This window comes from Globicephala melas, chromosome 17 (assembly GCF_963455315.2).
Source record: "Globicephala melas chromosome 17, mGloMel1.2, whole genome shotgun sequence".
NCBI classification, from domain to species: Eukaryota; Metazoa; Chordata; class Mammalia; order Artiodactyla; family Delphinidae; genus Globicephala; species Globicephala melas.
In genome coordinates, this window is record NC_083330.1 from 14,504,430 (window position 1) to 14,524,400 (window position 19,971).

At 38.6% G+C, this 19,971-nt stretch overlaps 1 protein-coding gene across 1 annotated transcript in view; it reads right to left on the reverse strand.

Moving 5' to 3' along the window:
* Nucleotides 1-19,971, reverse strand: part of SLCO5A1 (solute carrier organic anion transporter family member 5A1) — a 118,547-nt gene that overhangs the window by 33,909 nt on the left and 64,667 nt on the right. The window contains exon 4 of the mRNA XM_060287457.1: nt 17,487-17,651. Within this exon, the coding sequence (XP_060143440.1) occupies nt 17,487-17,651 (165 nt within the window). The remainder of the gene's footprint in view (nt 1-17,486; nt 17,652-19,971) is intronic.

A 19,971-nucleotide genomic window follows, 5' to 3' on the forward strand; every position in this document is an offset into this window, starting at 1 on the left:
ATTCATCAGTTGATGGACATTTGAGTTGTTTCTGTTTTTGGCTATTAGAATAATGTTGCTATGAACATTCATGTACAAGTTTTTATGTGGACATATGTTTTCATTTCTCTTGGACATATGCCTAGAGATGGAATTTCTGGATCATATAGTAATTCTACGCTTGAGGAAATGCCAAACTGCTTTCCAATACAGCTGCATCATTTGACGTTCCTACTGCCAGTGTGTGAGGTTCCAACTGCTCCACATCTTCACCAGCATTTGTTATTTCCACAAATAATATTTGATTACAGACATCCAAGCGGGTGTAAAGTGGTATCTCATTATGATTTTGATTTGTATTTCCCTTATAACTAATAAGACTGAGCATCTGTTCATGTGGCCACTTGTACCCCTTCTTTGGAGAAATATCAATTCAGATCCTTTGCCCATTTTTTTAAATTGGGTTATTTTTCTTTTTATTCTTGAATTTTAAGAATTCTTCATGTAAGGTACAGATAGGACCCAAATTCCATGTCTCCTACCTCTGTTGCATTAAGGCCTCTCCATCAGCTTCACCTACAGCTTCTGCGGAGGTTTGCAACAAGCAGCTGATGGGAAGGAGAAAACCCCAGGCCTGGTCCATAGACGGGTAGACTCAATGTACTTGTGCAAGTTGAAAATGGACCTTTACACTACAGCCCATTCAGGGGTGGCTCCAAGAGAAAGGGGGGAACAGAACGGAGAAATATGAATATTTTCAAATCGTGAATTTATACTCATATTACTAATTCAAGTTAACATTATAGGAGTTTTACTTAACTCCTTTGACTTCTTAATACTAACTGTACGTATGCATAATTTACATGCGATAAAATTCACTTGTTTTAGGTATACAACTGTGTAACATCCAACACCCTAAGATGTTCCCTCATTCTCCTCTGCAACTGGTCCCATCTCTTGACCCTTAACCTCTGGCAACTACTGACCTGCTTTCTGTCACTTTAGTTTTGCCTTTTGTGGAATTTTATATAAATCGTATATGATATATAGTCTTTTTTGTTTGACCTCTTAGCATAATGCTTTTGAGATTCATCCAAATTTTTGCATATATTAATATTACATTCATTTTTACTGCTGAATTAGTAGGGATCTACCACAATTTGTTTGTCCACTCACCAGTTGATGGACATATGGACTGTTTTCAGTTTGGGGCTATTGTGAATAAAGCAGCTATAAACATTCCAAAAAAAGAATTCCTCATGTAGAATATAAATTCTATGTAAGGGATACAAGTCCCTTATCAGATATGTGTTTTGCAAATATCTTCTCCCATCCCGTGGGTTGTTTTTTAACTTTTTTGGTGGTGTCCTTTGATGTATAAAAGTTTTTACTTTTGATAAGATCCAATTTATCTATTCCTTCTTTGGTTGCATTATCTAATTCAAGGTCACAAAGATTTAGGCTTGTTTACTTCTAAGAGTGTTATAATTTTAGGTCTTCCATGAAGACCTTTACTCCATTTTGAGTTCATTTTTATATATATGGTGTGAGGTAGAGGTCCAACTACATTCTTTTGCATGTGGCTATCCAGTTACCCCCGTACTATTTTTTGAAAAGATTATTCTCTCCTCATTGAATGGTCTTGACATCCTTGTTGAAAATTGGTTGACTATAGATGTATGGGTTTATTTCCGGACTCTCAATTCTTTTCCATTGATGTTTCTGTCTACTTTAAGTAGGTACCATACTGTCTTGATTACTGCTGCTTTTTATTAAGTCTTGAAATCAAGAAGTCTAGGTGCTCCAACTTTGGTCTTTGTCAGGATTGTTTTGGCTATTCTAGGTCACTTGCATTTCTAAATGAATTTTAGGATCAGCTTGTCAATTTCTTCAAAGAAGCCAGCTGGAATTTTGACAGGGATTTGTTGAATCTATCTGGTGAGTACGGCCATCTTAGTAACATTGTGTTCCAATTCAAGAACATGAGATGTCTTTCTATTTATTTAGGTCTTCTTTAATTTTTAAACAATATTTTGTGGGTTTCAGAATATAAGTTTTGCACTTCTTTTGTTAAATCTATTTCTAAGTATTTCATTCTTTCATGCTGGTGTAAATGCAATTGTTTCCTTAATTTCTTTTTTGTTCATTGTTAGTGTACAGAAATACAGTTGATGTTTGCGTACAAACATACCTTGTTTTATTGCACTTTGCAAATACTGCGTTTTTTACAAATTGAAGGTTTGTGGCAATCCTGAGTCAAGTAAGTTTACCAGTGCCATTTTTCCAACAGTATTTGCTCACTTTCTGTCTCTCTGTATCACATTTTGGTAATTCTTGCAACATTTCAAGCCCTCCCCCAGCAAAAAGATTATGACTCGCTGAAAGCTCAGATGATGGTTAGCATTTTTTAGCAATAAAATATTTTTAATTAAGGTATGTACATTGTTTTTTAGACTTAATCCTATTGTACACTTAATAGACTCCAGTAAACATAACTTTTATATGCACTGAGAAACAAAAAAAAATTGTGTGGCTTGTTTTATTGCAATATTTGCTTAATTGCAGAACCTAACCCACAATATCTCCAAGGTATTTCTGTATTAATCTTGTATCTTGCAATCTCACTAAACTCATTTACTAGTTCTAATATTTTCTTAGTGCACTCCTTAGGATTTTCTTTATACAAGGATGCATAATCCATGAATAGAGATAGTTTTACATCTTTCTTTCCAATCTGGATGTCTTTTATTTCATTCTCCTGCCCTACTTTCCTGGCTAGAATCTCCAGTGCAATGATGAATAGAAGTGCCAAGAGCAGACATCCTTGTCTTGTTCCTGATCTTAAGAGGAAAGCATCCAGTCTTTCATCACTAAGTATGATGTGGATTTTTTGTAGATGCCCTTTATTGCATTGTTTTTAAATCTCCAATCATTTAAATAGTAGTCGAGCTAAAATTCATTTTTGTGTTATTTACAAATATGTTAGGTATAATTTCCAGAAAGCTCATAAAAATATATAATTTTTAAAACATATATTTAATTTAACAAAAAACATTTACTGAGTATCTACTATGTCTTGGCTCTGTTCCAGACTCTGAAGGTACTTAGTGAATAAAGCTGACAAAAAACCCTGCCCTCACTGAGTTTACAATCTACTCTGGGGAAAAGAGACAATAAACAATAAACCAATAACTAAGCAAACTGTACTGAACGTTAGAAGGTAAAGAAGCACCACAGAGAAAAATGTTCAGCCTAGCAAGGAAAATCAGGAGTTCTGGGAGAGGTGTCGCGTTTTTAAATGGGGTATACTGGGTAGGGTCTCATTGACAAGGGACCATTTGAGCAAAAACTTGCAGGAAAGGAAGTACAGCGTGCATAGAAAATAAATGATCCCCCAATTACACACTGTTTTCATCTATCCATTAAAATAAGTTTACTGAGAGCCAAGATTATTAAAGGTCAGAACATTTTATAACTAGAAGAAAATTCAAAAATTAAACTAACTTGCTTGCTGAATGAGATAGCTTAAGTCAGAAAAACTAAGAACTTTGGACAAAGCAGGGACAGTTGAGATGGAAATCTTAACCAGTCTGCTATACATACTGCACTTTTTAAATAAAGATGTTTTGTTTCAAATGACATGTGTAATTCCACAGGTAATGAAATCCACAAAATAAGTTTTATGAATGGAAACATAATCTAGTAATCTAATGGTCTGAGTATCTTTGGAGAACACCAAACCTACTGTTTACGAGAACTTAGGTTTCAGAAATCCATTAATTAATCACTTTATATAAAAGTACCATTGGGTTGAAAGCAATAGAAAAGAAACAGATGACATGGTTCTTGTGTGCCTTCCTAATGCAATAACAAGCCCCATCAACCGATGTGTCTCGAAATCTCTCAGCAAAATAGTCTCTTTCCCTCATTGTTCAGACCTTATCTACTCTTAGTGTTGAAGAATAAAATCACACATTTTCAAATAAAACTTCTCTTTGGAAAGCAACAATAGATCTTCAAAAGCTAAAAGAACAAGAAAATGCAATAAATATTTTAAATTTCACCCCAAATGATACAAGTGAACCAGCAAATGAAAAAAAATACAGTGTAGCAACAATCAATGCAATGTACCTCCCAACTAATAGCCACTGGCTCCTCTCCCAGTATCATGGTCACTGGCTCACTTTCAAGCCCAGATATTACACTAGGGGGCGCTCCACCAAGTTCAAAGGTAGCCCTGTATCTTTTCACATTTTTCTTTTCACAAAATGAAGGATATGCAAGGCACATGCCAAATGCAGTGTTTTTTTACTCAAAGCTGGAGAGGAGTAGCTGACATCTCACACAACTGGGTTGGAACTGAAAGCAACCATTAAAGACGGGGAAGTGGACAGAACAAAAAAAAGAAGGCAATTGAACAGGTGTGACTCAAGTTTCAGCCTGTCAGAGCAGGAAAGAACGCTGTGTTTTAGTATTTACTAGTATTTACTAGCATGTGTTTTAGAGCAGCGGTCCCCAACCTTTCTGGCACCAGGGACCAGTTTCGTGGAAGATAATTTTTCCACAGATGAGGGGTGGTGGGGGGATGTTTTCAGGACAATTCAAGTGCATTACATTTATTGTGCACTTTATTTCTATTATTATTACATTGTAACACATAATGAAATAATTGTACAACTCACCATAATGCTGACAGGAGGCGGAGCTCAGGCGGTAATGCAAGTGATGGGGAGTGGCTGTAAATACAGATGAAACTACGCTCGCTCGCCCGCGCCTCACCTTCTACTGTACGGTCCTGTTCCTAACAGGTCACAGACCGGTACCAGTCCATGGCCTGGGGGTTGGGGACCCCTGTTTTAGAGTTTACTAACATTTTCACAGTTATTCCCACATAATATGAAATTAATTGTTTGGGGTTTTTATTTGTCTGTTATCATAGAACCACAGAATTTGGGAGTTTACTCCAGAGATGACTACCTAGCCCCTGATGATGACCCTTCTTTCTCGAAGGTTAGGACCCTAAGATGGGCTGGGAGCACATACCATTGGGCAAAATTCTACCGGGCAGGTATTTTATATTAACACAAAATTTCTACTGACACCTTATGACGAGATTCTTGGGACTCTGATCTAAAAACAAGTAAAGACTTATCTATTATTAACTGTCAGCTCTAAAAATGCACCTGATGCTTTTACAATACTTGAGGCAACTGGAAGTTTGTTTCCTTAATTATCTTAAACATGCTCCCTAAAAGTCTTCAATTAATGTGTAGAATGCTTTGCCCAGCAAAGTTAATGCCAATGACTCTGTTCAAATAAATAAAAGTTAAGTATAAATTGACAGTTTGATGATATATATACTATATATATATGTCTTGTAACTACAACTATCAACCTATTGATTACATGAATAACTATCTCTGAGAACAAGGCTGAAATAAGAACAATAACAAAAAACTTGTAATGTCACAAATACAGACGTGCTATGGGAAAATCTTATCAAAGGATATGGACAATTACACAGCTACTCCAGGTTTGAATGATTCCACCAAGTTCAACTGCATTTCCAAAAGGGTTTGGTATTTACATAGAATATATTTCAAACAAATTTAAGGAAGATATGGCAAAATAATATTGAACTATTCTATACAAAACAATTACACACAAATCGTTCCCTGCACAGGTAAGAGAAGTATCCACCTATAATGTTTTTAAATATCTGCTTTAATCAAAAAACCAACAGAAATTATTTTCATCTTTATTGCAAATAGAAACATAAGAAAAATTTCAGTACGAAGACTTTTTTTTTGACCACGCCACGCGGCTTACGGGGTCTTAGTTCCCTGGACCAGGGATTGAACCCGGGCCCACGGCAGTGAAAGGGCCGGGTCCTAACCACTGAACTGCCAGGGAACTCTCTCAATACGATGACTTGAAAAAAAATTAACCGTTAGCCTGAAATCTGATCAGTCGAACAGTAACAAATGCAAATAACCCCATGTTCTACCTTCTAGCCAATGGAAAGATGCCACAATGAGAAGTTGAACCTGACAGCAAAGCAGATTTTCTGTGGTCCATCATGAGATGGTTCAGGTTACAAGAGGACATCACTTCAACTTCTAATAATGTCTAAGCACATGTTTCATTATTTAGTTGAAAAGAATAAGGTATTTCCTGCCTGTGTGGTATAACTATATCATGGCCATACTTGAGAGCCAAGATATTCATTAGGTCTGGACATGATTTCTACGAGTTAACAGCATCTCTGAGGAAATGAGAAATGGTGACATGAGCTGGGAGTCAGAACAGTTTGTCTCCAGCCCCAGGTTGCCACTACCTGTGAGGCCGCGAATCCTTCAGTTAGTGCCGATACCTTTATTTACCTATCAACAAAATGGACACTATTATACTCCAGCCCCTACTTTCCTCTCTTTCTCATCTCTTTCAATAATAATCCTGGTTCTCCTGTCCTATTATGGAGAATGGAATATTTGATAAATAGAGATGAAAGCCAGGGTCATTCTCATGAATAATTAATACTTGTGTTGCTCTTTACACTTAATAAGTCATTTTTAAACTTTTTAAAACTTCGACAGCCCTGTAAAATGGCTATGATTACACCATTTCACAACTAGTAAGGCTGAGACCAGAGAAATTAGTTAACTCACCCAAGGAGGCAAATAAATGGGCAGAGGTTGAACCCAGACCTGATGACTCCAAAATTCATCACCTTTCTCTTATAAGATGCTGAGTCACTACAAAGCAGATAGGGATCACCTCACTTCAGTAGGGTAGGAACCTGCTAAAACAGGACCACGCTCAATAAAAAGTTCCTGAGTTCTTAAAAGGAGAGACTGAATCATCAAGCTACCTTACTCTTCGAGAGTCCCTCCAAAAAGAGCAAAAAGTGTGGCAGTTCAACCTCAGTTCCATCACACGCACCAAAGGAGAAAAAAAATCAATATGTCTGTAAAAGAAATTTAAAGTGCCAGGGAAAGGTATTACATATATCCAGAGTAAGATGGTAAGACACTAACTTGAATGCCTAGAAAAAGAAGTTGCTCACAAAAATCAGAGGATTTTGTGAGGTTGGGGGTGGGGTAGGGGAGACAGTGGGAGGTCTGTTAGTTGAGCTTTGGTGAAAGCTTGTCTAATTCAATCCCTCGTTCCCAAGATGAGATTAAGGGCCAGAGAGGTTAATGTTTACCTTCAGTCATTCATCAGATCCACTGGGCGTATCTTGGATGTGATTTAACCAAGGACGTGACGCACTTGTTAGCGGAAATGTTTTTACATTTGCTCCTGACACTTCATTCTTTCCCCTGCGTTTTCAGTCCTTTAGAAAAGCTCCCTAATCTTTCTCAGTTCAACTTTTATACAAAAATGAATCCTGCTCTGTGAACAGAATATAGTATTTTTTGATAACTAAAGCCCTTAAGGGAGCTCTGGGCCATTCTGAACCTCACTGATCATCAGGGGGCGATGAACGTAGATGTAGAAATCTGGAGAAAACTGATCTGAATGTCCTCTCAGCCCAGAAAATCCCTTATAAGTGATGTTTGTCTTTATATGTGTGTGTGTTTGCGCACGCGTGCATGCACTCGTGCGCGGGCACACGGAAAAGAAACCCCAGATGTAAGGACTCTGCTATTAATTGTCAAAGATAGGTGAAACGAAAACATTTCATCTAACTGAGAGATCTGATCAACTGACGTTTCACTGCACTGTGCTCAAACATGAAAATTAAAACACTTAAAATGTATTTCTCCCTCCTAAGAGTAGCGAAAAATAGACTTATTTGAGGTTGAAAAATAAAGGAGAATAAATCAGAGATATAAAGATTTATCCCTAGCTCAACACTGATTCGACTGAAATCAGTTTCACATACAATGTGTTTCACTCTTAAAGCAATTGCACTGTTATCATTTATATTACATCTCCAAGCCTCCATCAGTTCAGATGAAATAATCCTTCAGCCTTCATGTTGATATCAGGTCTCTTGTCTTCTCTTTCATTTTTCCCACTACCTTTAGCCCTTTTTCTCTCTTCTTACTCTTCGAATCAATTTCTCCCAGGTAATCTTTCCAGTGAATGTTTCCACATATCCTAAGTCCTAGCTTCATTCTTTTGCCTTAGATTCATTTTCATGAGAGTATCTCGTAAAGTGAGTACTGCAGTTATTACTAGAAGCTACCTTCCAGGCACTGTGCTAAGCACACCATCTACATCCCCTCATTTAATCATCACAACCTCTTTCCTAAAAGTTAAGGAACTTGTCCAAGGACACAGGCAACCCACTGGGGTCACTACACTGCAAGGTCCTTGAGGATGGGATCCCTCTGTGTTCTCATCGTGGTTTTTCCAGCACCTGGCACAGTGCCAGGCCCACAGAGGAAGCTTTATAAATATTTGTGCATGGATGGCCAATGGATGGATGGATGGATGAAGAGAAAGAGCAGGAATTTCAACAAGATCTGCCTCCCTGCAAACCTATACTACATGTCTTACCCAATACATTAAAAGTTGGAGCGGAAAGAATTAGTGCAATAAAAATTCTAAACTGTAAGCAGCTTCTCTGTGGACCAGCTCAATCTATACATTGTGGACCTGTATTAACGGGCTGCTTCGGTGTATAGCTTACAAAAATTGCTCTGTACACCTTGGTTTTAGCTACTCTATGCTGGAGAGAGTAGGGCCTCCACTGCAGTACTGTGGGGAGGACTGAAAATGATGCACAGACAGCCCCTCTCTATCCCTGTGCCCAGCTAAGAGTGGGATCTAACAAAGGTCCCAGCCTTCTACCATCACAGCACAGGCCCATACTGAAGGAAAGACTCCAAGTTTATTTAGATTCCCAAAAGCTATCCAGATTTTTCAAAGTTTTTCAGAAAGATTCTCTCTGTTGATCTTTGTAACAATCTGCTAAACCTTGGCAGGGGTAGGGGGTAAGGACTGAGTATTATATGACAAATATAGTCATGAGCTCTCAGTCTCCCTCGCCTGGCTGGAATGAGCTTCTTTGCCAGGATAAAGGCAAACTGAGAGAACTGTGTGCCTGTGAAAGACATGAGCAAGGCCTCTGATGCTGCTACAGTGCGGGACAGAGTGTAGAGTATGCCAACTTTGGGGTAAGAGAAGGGGAAATACTAATATAAAATACTGATGCATATTTATTTATTGCATACATAATACTCATAGTTACTTACATATTCAAACAGAAACAAAAGAGGGAGGAACAAAGAAAATGCTACCTGTAGAGGAAGAGAGAGAACTGGAGCAAACCAGGATGAAAGCAAGGCTTCTCTGAATGTCGTTTGTTTAATGGTTTTGACTTTCAAATCATAGAAATGTCTTACATAATTTAAAAAAAACAAATTTAACTTAAACATAGAAAAATAAAGTAATCCCTAAAAACTGAAAACAAATTAAAGCAAATAAATCTCCACAGCATATTGGGTTGTGGGCATAACCAAACAGAGAAGAATTATTTCAAATAACTAGGTCACAGTATTTTGCAAATCCCTAAGAGATAGCCTATGGACAGAAAGAACCACAAAGATGTCTAAAACTGCATTTCATATTTCATAGTTAGTAATAACACTGATAGTTGGTTTGAAACCATTACACATACACACACATACACACATACTTGGATACAGTAATTATGTAAAAGTTATTAGGAAGAAAGATTTTCAGTATTAGAGTAAAGAGATACAATATCAAAGAAGTTAAGTAATAACCTGTAATCTTACATTTGAAGTGGAAATATCAATATAACTTCATGATTCGCTTTCCTCTTTTTATTAAAAACAAAAAGGCCTAGAAACAATGACAGTCTTGTAGCAACGAGCACACCCAGTGTCCAGATGGTGATCTCCAAAGATCACTTTCCTCTAAAAGGAGCCAAGACTCCTTGGAGAAGTGTGACTGATCCCAGGTCTAGGGCAGGAAACCATAAAAACTGCTGAGGTCATTCCAAATGTTACAGATGCTAGCTTGAAGGGGCTCCCAGTGGCCAAAGACTGAACAACTGGAGCATCAAAAAGAATAATGATTGCAGTAGATTAAAGTACATCAAACATATAAAAAGCCATGTGTTCGTCGTATTTTTTTAAGTTTACTGGTCATTGTACCAATTTGCTAGAACAAAATTTTTTACTCTGATAATTGGTAAATAAAGAGAAAGAATCATGAAAGAAATAATGGTTTGGAGAACTGGCCAAACAGGAGGCTGGTCATCTGGGAAACTGACTTAGAGCAATTCAAAGAGAGAGAGAGGTTGGGAGACAGAGACAGAGACAGAGAGAGATTGATTGATGATTGCACTATGTTGTGACGTTTCCTTCCCAACACCTCCTGCCTATCTGCTGCCCTAGAAGATTTCTGCCACTTTACTCCTGTGATCGGGACTAAACTAGTCACTCCTGACAATTTCATTTGAATGTATTACTTCTCTTAACAGATGAGATTTAGCAAAATGCCTTCGAATACCACTCTAAATTAGACTAATACAATGTTTTAAATCAGAAAAACTAACAAAACTCTTTAATGGGGATTTAAATTTAACACAGTCTTACAACATGAAACGGGGGAAACCAATTTGTATTGGGCACCTATGACTATATACCAAATGTTTTAAGGTACCTCACTTAACTTTTGTCAGTTGCCCTAGGAGAGGAGCATTCACATTTTACAAATGAGAAACTGAGAGAGAGTGGTTAAGGGACTTGGCTCAAACCATGCATTTAGTTAAGTGACAGAGCTGGGATTCAAAGAGAAATCCATGAACTACATCACACTTCGCATCTAAAAGAAAAAGAGATCACATGCATGCTGGACATGGTCAAAGTCTGTGGCGATGCACCATTAGTAAAAATACCGCAGTGATGAATTGCTCATTAACTATTTCCCTTGTAAGAAAATCCTGTAACTCTACAGGGAGATGTAAGAATAAGTTTATTTGGTACTTGTGGCCTTGGGAAAATGATTTAATCTAAGATTTTTCAAGCAGGCAGAAGTCATAGAGTTCATTCTAGTCCAACTTATTGTTTTCTAGATTAGAAAACAGACCTGGAGAGAAACAGTGATAAGCCTAAAACCAAACAATGGGTTAGCGGCGTGAGGGCAAAGACACTCTCCACCTTAGGTACCACTGTAGCCCTCGGGGAGCTCTGAGAGGTAACGCAGAAGGCCTGAGCCGTCCTACGGAATTAAGAGAGTGTGTGTGCCCGGCAAGGTGTGAAACGCATAAATATTGTCACTTTGTAACCATGGATCCAGGGAGTTTGGGGATGGTTTGTCCCAGCTCATCAGCATCATTTATTTTATTTTAATTAATTTATTTATTTTTGGCTGTGTTGGGTTTTCGTTTCTTTGCATGGGCTTTCTCTAGTTGCGGCGAGCGGGGGCTACTCTTCATTGCGGTGTGTGGGCTTCCATTGCGGTGGCTTCTCTTGTTGTGGAGCACGGGCTCTAGGCGCACGGGCTTCAGTAGTTGTGGCACGCGGGCTCAGTAGTTGTGGCTTGCGGGCTCTAGAGCGCAGGCTCAGTAGTTGTGGTGCATGGGCTTAGTTGCTCCGCGGCATGTGGGGTCTTCCTGGAATAGGGCTCGAACCCGTGTCCCCTGCATTGGCAGGCGGATTCTTAACCACTGCGCCACCAGGGAAGCCCCCAGCATCCTTTACTGATGACAGTGAGCATGATGGTTCTGTACATGACGGTGCTAAGACCCCCTGGAGAGTTCTACTGTTGAGACTGTACAGAGCAAGAACCTATGTGACCAGCAAAATATAGAAGAAATAAAAATATAAGAAGTATTTTAAAATATAAAAAGTATTTCAAAAATATAAAAAGCTCCAGCTGAGACTCCATGTGGAATCTGCTTCCTGGGTGTTCCCTACACATGTCACTGGTGCCTGAGATAAGAGAGAAAGTGGGTCCTGCTGTGCCCTTCAGAGATGGCCGGTGGATGTAAAGTCCATTCTTACTTTGTTTGTTTGTTTGTTTGTTTGTTTGTTTGTTTTGGGCTTGCGGAATCTTAGTTCCCCGGCCAGGGATCAAACCCGTGACCCCTGCAGTGGAAGCGTGGAGTCCTAACCACTAGACCACCAGGGAAGTCCCAGTCCATTCTTACTTTAATGCTGTAGTTGCGTAGTATCCATGTGTAGCAGTTGTCATTTTGGGTCCTCTGAGCCTTCTTAAGCAACTGAACCCTGCCTAAGCGCCACCATGAGTGCATTGGCTAAGAACTGGCCACACGGTAAGCACTGAAACATGTCTTAAATTAATTGGTTAATGAACAAACAGAATCTGAGTATCCTGACATACTGTCCACTACAATCTTCTACCAAAGTTCTAATTGGCATTGAAGAAAAACTAATGTAATTAGTTTTTGGAAATGGCCAGTGATGCTACAGTACATCCACACCTAATACAGTCTATCTGCATTTAAAAGGTTAATTTTAACGTTAAAAAAATCTTTGTCATAAATCTACATAGAATAAAGTATTCCATTCCTGGAAAAAAAAAAAAATCTTTGTATACATTTATAAAATTAGTACAAAATGAACTTTAAAAACTATCTCATAGGGGCTTCCCTGGTGGCGCAGTGGTTGAGAGTCCGCCTGCCAATGCAGGGGATACAGGTTCGTGCCCCAGTCTGGGAAGATCCCACATGGTGCGGAGCGGCTGGGCCTGTGAGCCATGGCCGCTGAGTCTGCGCGTCCGGAGCCTGTGCTCTGCAACGGAAGAGGCCACTACAGTGAGAGGAAAAAAAAAACAACTATCTCATAGAAGAACGGCTCTAGAAAAGCTGTTAATGCTCTCAGAAGAATGAAACCAATCAAAGCATGTTCACGCTTCACTTGCATCTAAAGACGCAACAAATCTGAGGCTGCAATTTGAGTTCAGGGGCACCGCCTTGACTCTCATCAATGACTCGAAATCAGTGGTTGAAGATAGGTGACAAATATTTGGTTAATTAGAAAGCAATAAAAATTACAGTCTATTTTTAAAAATCACACCCCAACCTAATCTCCTTATCTTTTCAAGACACAGAAAAAAAAGTATTGGGTTGGCCAAAAATTCATTCAACCCAAACAAACTTTTTGGTCAACCCAGTATCTTGATTATTCTCCAATGAAAAACAAAATAGAGTTTTCCAAGGCGATTTCAGTTGTAAAGACAAACAAATGGCTAACTCTTCATAATTCTGCACACAAAGGGTGGGATCCCAGGAAAGCCAAGGTGATGCTGAGAGGCCACAGTGCTCTAAAAACAAATGTTGTTGACCATGGTTTGGTGGCAGAGTAGAATCTTAGACTATCATTTCTCCAGAAATAGTTAAAAACAAAAACCAAAAAAAACCCCACAAACTCACTGGAAATTATGACAATAGAATATGCCTATTATAGTGTTTCAGTAAAAATCATATATGCACATTTATATTCTCCAAGGAGTACAAGACTCCTGCCTCCTGCCTCTTACTGTTTGCACGTCTTCAAGCAAGTTATTTAAACCTCTCTGGACCTTTGTTTCCTCATCTGAAAAATGGGCATAATCAATAATACCTACTGCATAGGCATTAGTTACATGGATTAAATGATGTTTTACGTATAAAAATACTCAGCATCTTCTACTTAGCAAACACTCAACAAATATTATCAGTCATTTTATTACCATCACTATTATTACAGAGGTTTCATTCCCAGACCTGTTCAAGATGCAGGACTTCAAATGTAAGGTGCTGTCATCATCATCATAAATAATTTTATTTCCTAGAATACATGATTAAGTTATATTTTTCAATTTATACTGCTGTATCTATTGAAGTTAGGTAAGCTCTGGAACAAATCATTATTTACTACTTCATTTGATCCTGACAACAACACTGACACAGAGAGAGGGGAGATATTATCCTCATCAGACAGATAAAGTTCAGTTTTAGCTGAAGTTCAGGGAGTTAAGTGACCTGCCCAAAGTCACAGAGTTGGTGACCAGCAGGGCAGGGTTCATGACCGCTCCATCTAACTCCTCCTGCAGGGCTTTTCCCGCTATTTCAGGCTTTTCCAAAATATCAATTTCATTTCATTCAATAAATGTGACCCTAAGGGAGTCAGCAGAAAGACCATAAACAGGGAGGGTGCAGCGTGACCACATATCCACTGTTGCACAGGAATGAACACCAGTGGGCTGAAGGTGTTTTAGTGACACACTCATGAGTGTCACCACCTCCTCTCAGGGCACAGGGACCCCCAATGTGATGACGGGATGAGCCCAGTGGTGCTAAAGGTGCCCCCCCCCCCAGCAACACCTGAAAGCATTCATCTCTCCACCGCCGCTCAGCCCACCTCCCACCTGCTTGCCTTTAGAGCCCTCTCATGTCTGTCCAAGGAAAGCTTTTCTGGGGCCGGGGGTGCTGGCTGGAGCCAGAACAAGCCTCAGCCTTCCCTGCTCTTTGCCTTTGTTCAAGTTGGTCCTGCACAGAGAGCAAACGCCTTTCCTCCAGACTCCAAACGGTCCAATTCTACTTCTCCTTAAAAGTCTGGTTAAAAGCCATTTCCGCCATGACACGCAGCTCAACACCGCCACACAGCCACGCCGCCGGCCAAAATAATCTCTGTAGCGCACAGCTTCCATTCGTTTATTTAAACAGCTTTTTCTAAACTTATTTTGTAAGCTCTCTCCTCTTAGATCTGTAAGCACCTTAAGGTCCAGGTTTGAGCCTTTATATCTGCCCCGCCCCGTGTCCACCTGCCTACATACACACACACACAAACACACACACACAACACACACACACAGCACACACACAACACACACACACCACAACACACACACAACACACACAACACACAGGCAACACACACACACGACACACACACACCACACACACACCACACACACAACACAACACAACACACACACAACACACACAACACTCAACACACACACAATACACACACCACACAGGCAACACACAACACACACACACGACACACACACCACACACACACGGCACAGCGCCATGCCCGGAGTCGGTATTCAATGGCTATGAGAGAGGGCGAGTGAGCAAAGGCCCATCTTCGATACATGTACGGAGCTTCATCTCTACCATGTAACACAACACAAGCAAACTGCTATGGAGGGTCAGGTAATTTTTTTAAATGAAGAAAGAACTTTAACTCGAAAACTTTGTCAGAGGAGAAATTTAAACTATTTTCAAATTCATCTTCAGATACACTTCTTAATTCTCCATGTCACTTATGTGCATGGAACGGGGTTTAAATACAAAAAAATTAAATTAAATAAGTCCTTAAAAAATACAAGTCTCTGCTTAGAGAGTAAGAAGGATTCAATTGATACAAATTCAAAAAATCGAGGTAAGTTTTAAAAAGAAGCGTCATCCCTGTTTAATTTTACCGCAATATGACAGGCCACTCTCTACTCTTAATCAGTCTGAGTATCTCTTGACTATTACTATTTGTTATCTGTCTGGAAAGGAAGGAAAAAGTACGTGAGCTGGAAATGAAAGGCCTTTTTATCAAAACACCAAAGACTACCAAACATTGTATAAATAGCATTGGCAATGATCAAAAACAAAAAAAGCTGCTGATGACAAAACCAGAATGGCATTGGCACTGTGTGATACTGCTGCTTTTTAACCCGGATGTTGGAACGTGGGATGAACAAATTCCGAGATTTAGTTTTATTCAATCGTTTACCCTCTTCACCAAGAAGGCCACACTCAGGGACCACTGCCTTGAGCACTTCACTGTGGAACTCTGCAGCCAAAGACCCCAGGTCCACAGAAAGTTGTCTATCTAGCCTCTGCCTCAACCAGTAATTAAGAGATGGCCTTGGTCAATATGGGTTCAATACGCATCAATTCCTACCCAGCTCAGCACTGGACCACAGCCTGGTAACTCTCGAGGTCCAAATGGTGCATCTGGAGGGAAATGGGATGATCCAGAAGGATCTCCTCCCTAGCCTGGCTGGAACAGGGACACACAGGCTGGACTGATGTGTGTCCTGAAGAACACTATTCATGAGAAAGAATGCCTTAAAGAAATCAGATTTCATGGTCAAATAAATTTAGGAGAGACTGTACTTTGAACTTTCCTTTGGGAGTTTCACAATGCCCATTGGTATATTAAGGGTTATGAAAAGTCCAGCAGCAAAGGACTCTGTACTATTTTGTTTAACTCAGCAAGCCCCTAATTTATTTGACTATGAACCTTCTTTCCAGTAACACCTCTAATATTGAAACTTATTGTGGGAAATACTGAGACCACATCTGACAGTTACATGGCTTCAGATCTAACAACAAGACAACTCGTGGTTTCCCTGTCCAAGAATTGTTGCTCAACAAAGGTTAGTGTAAGAATTAAACAAAAAATAGGATGTTCAGGATTTCTGACAACCAAATTATAATGTAATTAATTAATTACATTAATTAATAATTAATGTAATTATAATCTGTAAATTTTACCTTAATATAAGTAAAACATATATTATTTAAAACCAACAGAAAAAAACAGATTTATAGGTGACAATTAAAATGTCCATAGCAGTATACTCTTTATAAAAAGATTTGCTATCATGGACCCACAACCCAATATGTATGTATTTTTATGGGCAAAATGAAATAGAGAACAAAATGATTACCCAAATAGTTCGACTTCTCTTTCTATACAATAATATAATTTTGTCCGCTAATTTTCAGATAATCCAAGCTTGCTGGGTTTGAATGTGGAAGTGAAGGAGAAAAGTGGGAGCTGGCCATTGCAAAAGCTCTTGTAATTCTCCACTTAACCGCTTAAATCTACCTTATTAATAAATTGAGCCTTAGGTAGATACATTTGACCATCTTTGAAATCTCTAAGGGAACATCCAGGATATTACATGATATAATACACTGAAAATCCCAATATCTGAGAATTCATGTTCCCACATTTCTGAGCACCCAATTTACTATGGAAAAAAAAAGATTTGAGCACAAAGTATTATGGGTCTATGTACCAACATAAAACATCATCGAAAACAAAAGTCATAGATTGCCTTTCTAACTTCAAGCACCTCCAGTAATGCAGTTAAAACGTGTTCACATTTATGAATGGAAAATCCATGAAAATGATCTATATTTCAGACCATCAATTTTTTAAAATTTAACACTTTCAGACTCATGTCTGACCATGCAAAGATTTATTCAGATTTAAGTTTTCCCATTTCATTCTTTTGAACTGAGAACCGTAAAAACACAAATATGCAAAGTTCTCCCTTTTCCAAAACACAGTTGGTGAAAATGTTACACTTCAGTACAATCTGAATTGAAGAGAAAACATTCAAAGACTTCCTCCTCCTAAAATCTGAGGTGGGGGAAGGTTGCTGTTCATGAACTTGAATTTAACACCTTGATGTTAGAACGAACTTTCTCTTTACTCATTGCATTTTAGTTTAGTGGTCAAAAATGATCATGGTTTCAAGGAGTTCTAACGGCAGTGCCTTACCAGTGTAGATGCTGGCATTGGAAGCTGGAATACCAAACTGTGACTCGATGAACTTGGGAATGAAGGTAATGAAAGCAGTTACAATGGCACTCTCAGCTGTGTATGACAAACTCACAAAAAGGAATGTCATGTTGCTTAAGATCCTGACAGCTGCTCTTGGTAGGTCTATAAAATGACAAAAATGACAAATGAATGTTATAAACAAGGGATGGAGAAGAAAAGAAAATTGAATTGCTTTTGAAATGAACTGGAAATAGCCATTCAGCAATATAGGAAAAATTGATGACTGATTAGAACTCATCCCCTTTATTAAATAGATTTGGGATTTTTTTTAATTTTTCAACTAGGATAAGGAAATTTAATAAAGAATCTAAAAACATACCCATACACAAATATCCTTATAAGAAATACCCCAAACCTATGACTCCTGTTTCAAAAACTGCTTAAAATAAATGATTTGCATTTTTTATTGACTGAAATAATGGTATTCTTTGTTAAGACCCTGAGGTCTACTAAATGTATAAAGTACATGCAATATAGTCCTAAATTATAGCTTCCACTTCACCCAACTAACACTTCCCTGAGTAGGCGCACTTCTGAGATGCCAGCTCTCTGGCCTGACACCCACAGCAGAGGAATTGGTACGTGATATGGGACATCTGTTCTTCCAGCCTCATTATGAAACAGGAAATAATACAGCTAAAAAGGCATAAGGGATAAGGCCACCAGGTCAGACACTCCCAGGGACTTTGGTTTGGGGAACAAACAGAAATGATCTCCAAAGGAGCCCGACAGCCCAGGGGTACGGGCTCCGTACCTATCCAGCCACCTCTCAAGGAAGAGAGAAAAGTCCCATTTTTGAATCTAGGCATTTATTCCACAGAACTTGCCATATATATGCTTCAAGATGTATGTGCATTTTCATTACAGCGTTATTTATAAGAGCAAAAATTTAGGGGGAAAACATAGATGTCCATCAATGGGAAACGTTTACATAAGTTATGCCACAGCCTTGTAATGAAATACTATGTAGTCGTTAAAAATGAAATGGAGCTTTAGGTACTAGCATGAAAGGAACTCCAAGCAATATTTTTGTTAATGAATAAAGCAAGCTGCTGCAGAAATATATATATGCCTGTGTGCATAGATATATATATAATATTTAGGTAAAAAACAAGCTAAAACAATGGATCTATATATGGTAGAAGGTATACACTTCAATATATATAATGCCAAGAAATGCTGTGAATGGGAGTAAGATTGGGAAAGAGAAATAAAAAAAGATTCTTGTGTATATACTTTTGTATAGTTTGCATTTTGTAATGTGAATTAACTCACGTGTGTGATCTTTACATATCTTCATGGAAAAGGTAAGCTGCATTACTTCTGACACGTACAGTCTCTCAGTTATCAGAACAGTTACGCCCTTATGCTACAACAGGGTCTCTCTTAACTCTGTGCTATTAACTGTATTCCCCACAAATCCGATCGGCAAATGTCAAGCTCATCCACTGAGTGTCGAGATTAATCCCCTCCTGGAGGAAGCTGTCACAGCCCCTCCAGACAGATGGAAGTGTTCCTTCTCTGTGCTCCCACCACACGCTGTTCCTGTCCATCTATGCTCATCAGTTCTTTTGTAGCTGCACATGTTTTCCCATCTGCTTCTTTCAAGAGAATGTAAATGCCATGAAGGCAGGACCTTGGTACATCTTTGTATGCCCAGCTCCTGGCACAGATCTGACATTCAGTGGGCACTCAAAAAATATTCCTGGAATGTATTTATTTATTAACATTTTTTAATTTGTACTAAAACAATATCCATATACTTATGTGAAAATGAAGTCTGTTCCAAGGATGCCTGATTTCCTCCTGGGGAGAGAGTTAGGTATTAAGGAAGCATATGTCATCAAATTCAGGGTAGTCCATGTGGTGGTGGACTTACCAAAACCACAGAAAAATGTGAAGGACCAAATAGATCATCTTTTTTAAAGTGGGGCTCTTTAAAGCTAAAGAATCCTAAAGGGATGTAGATAAGATTATAAACTAAAAATCCCATTAAAAGAAAAATTTAAATGTGAACAAAAGAACAAGGAAGAGATATACAATATTGGCTTTATGCAGCCTATCTGGGAGAGAAATAGTTTGTATGCTTGAATTTTTCAGATAATTGGGCCATTGCCTTTTTAAGCGATAGAGCTTTGAATATTTCCTATGTATTAACTGATATTACTGGAAATCCACAGCATAATTTGACATGTTCTTCAAGATTCAAACTCATAATTATGAATAATATCTATATGCTAATTTGTTTTAGCATATGTATATATTTTTTATACAGCAGGTTCTTATTAGTCATCAATTTTATACACATCAGTGTATACATGTCAATCCCAATCTCCCAATTCATCACACCACCACCACCTCCCTCCGCTGCTTTCCCCCCTTGGTCTCCATACATTTGTTCTCTACATCTATATCTCAATTT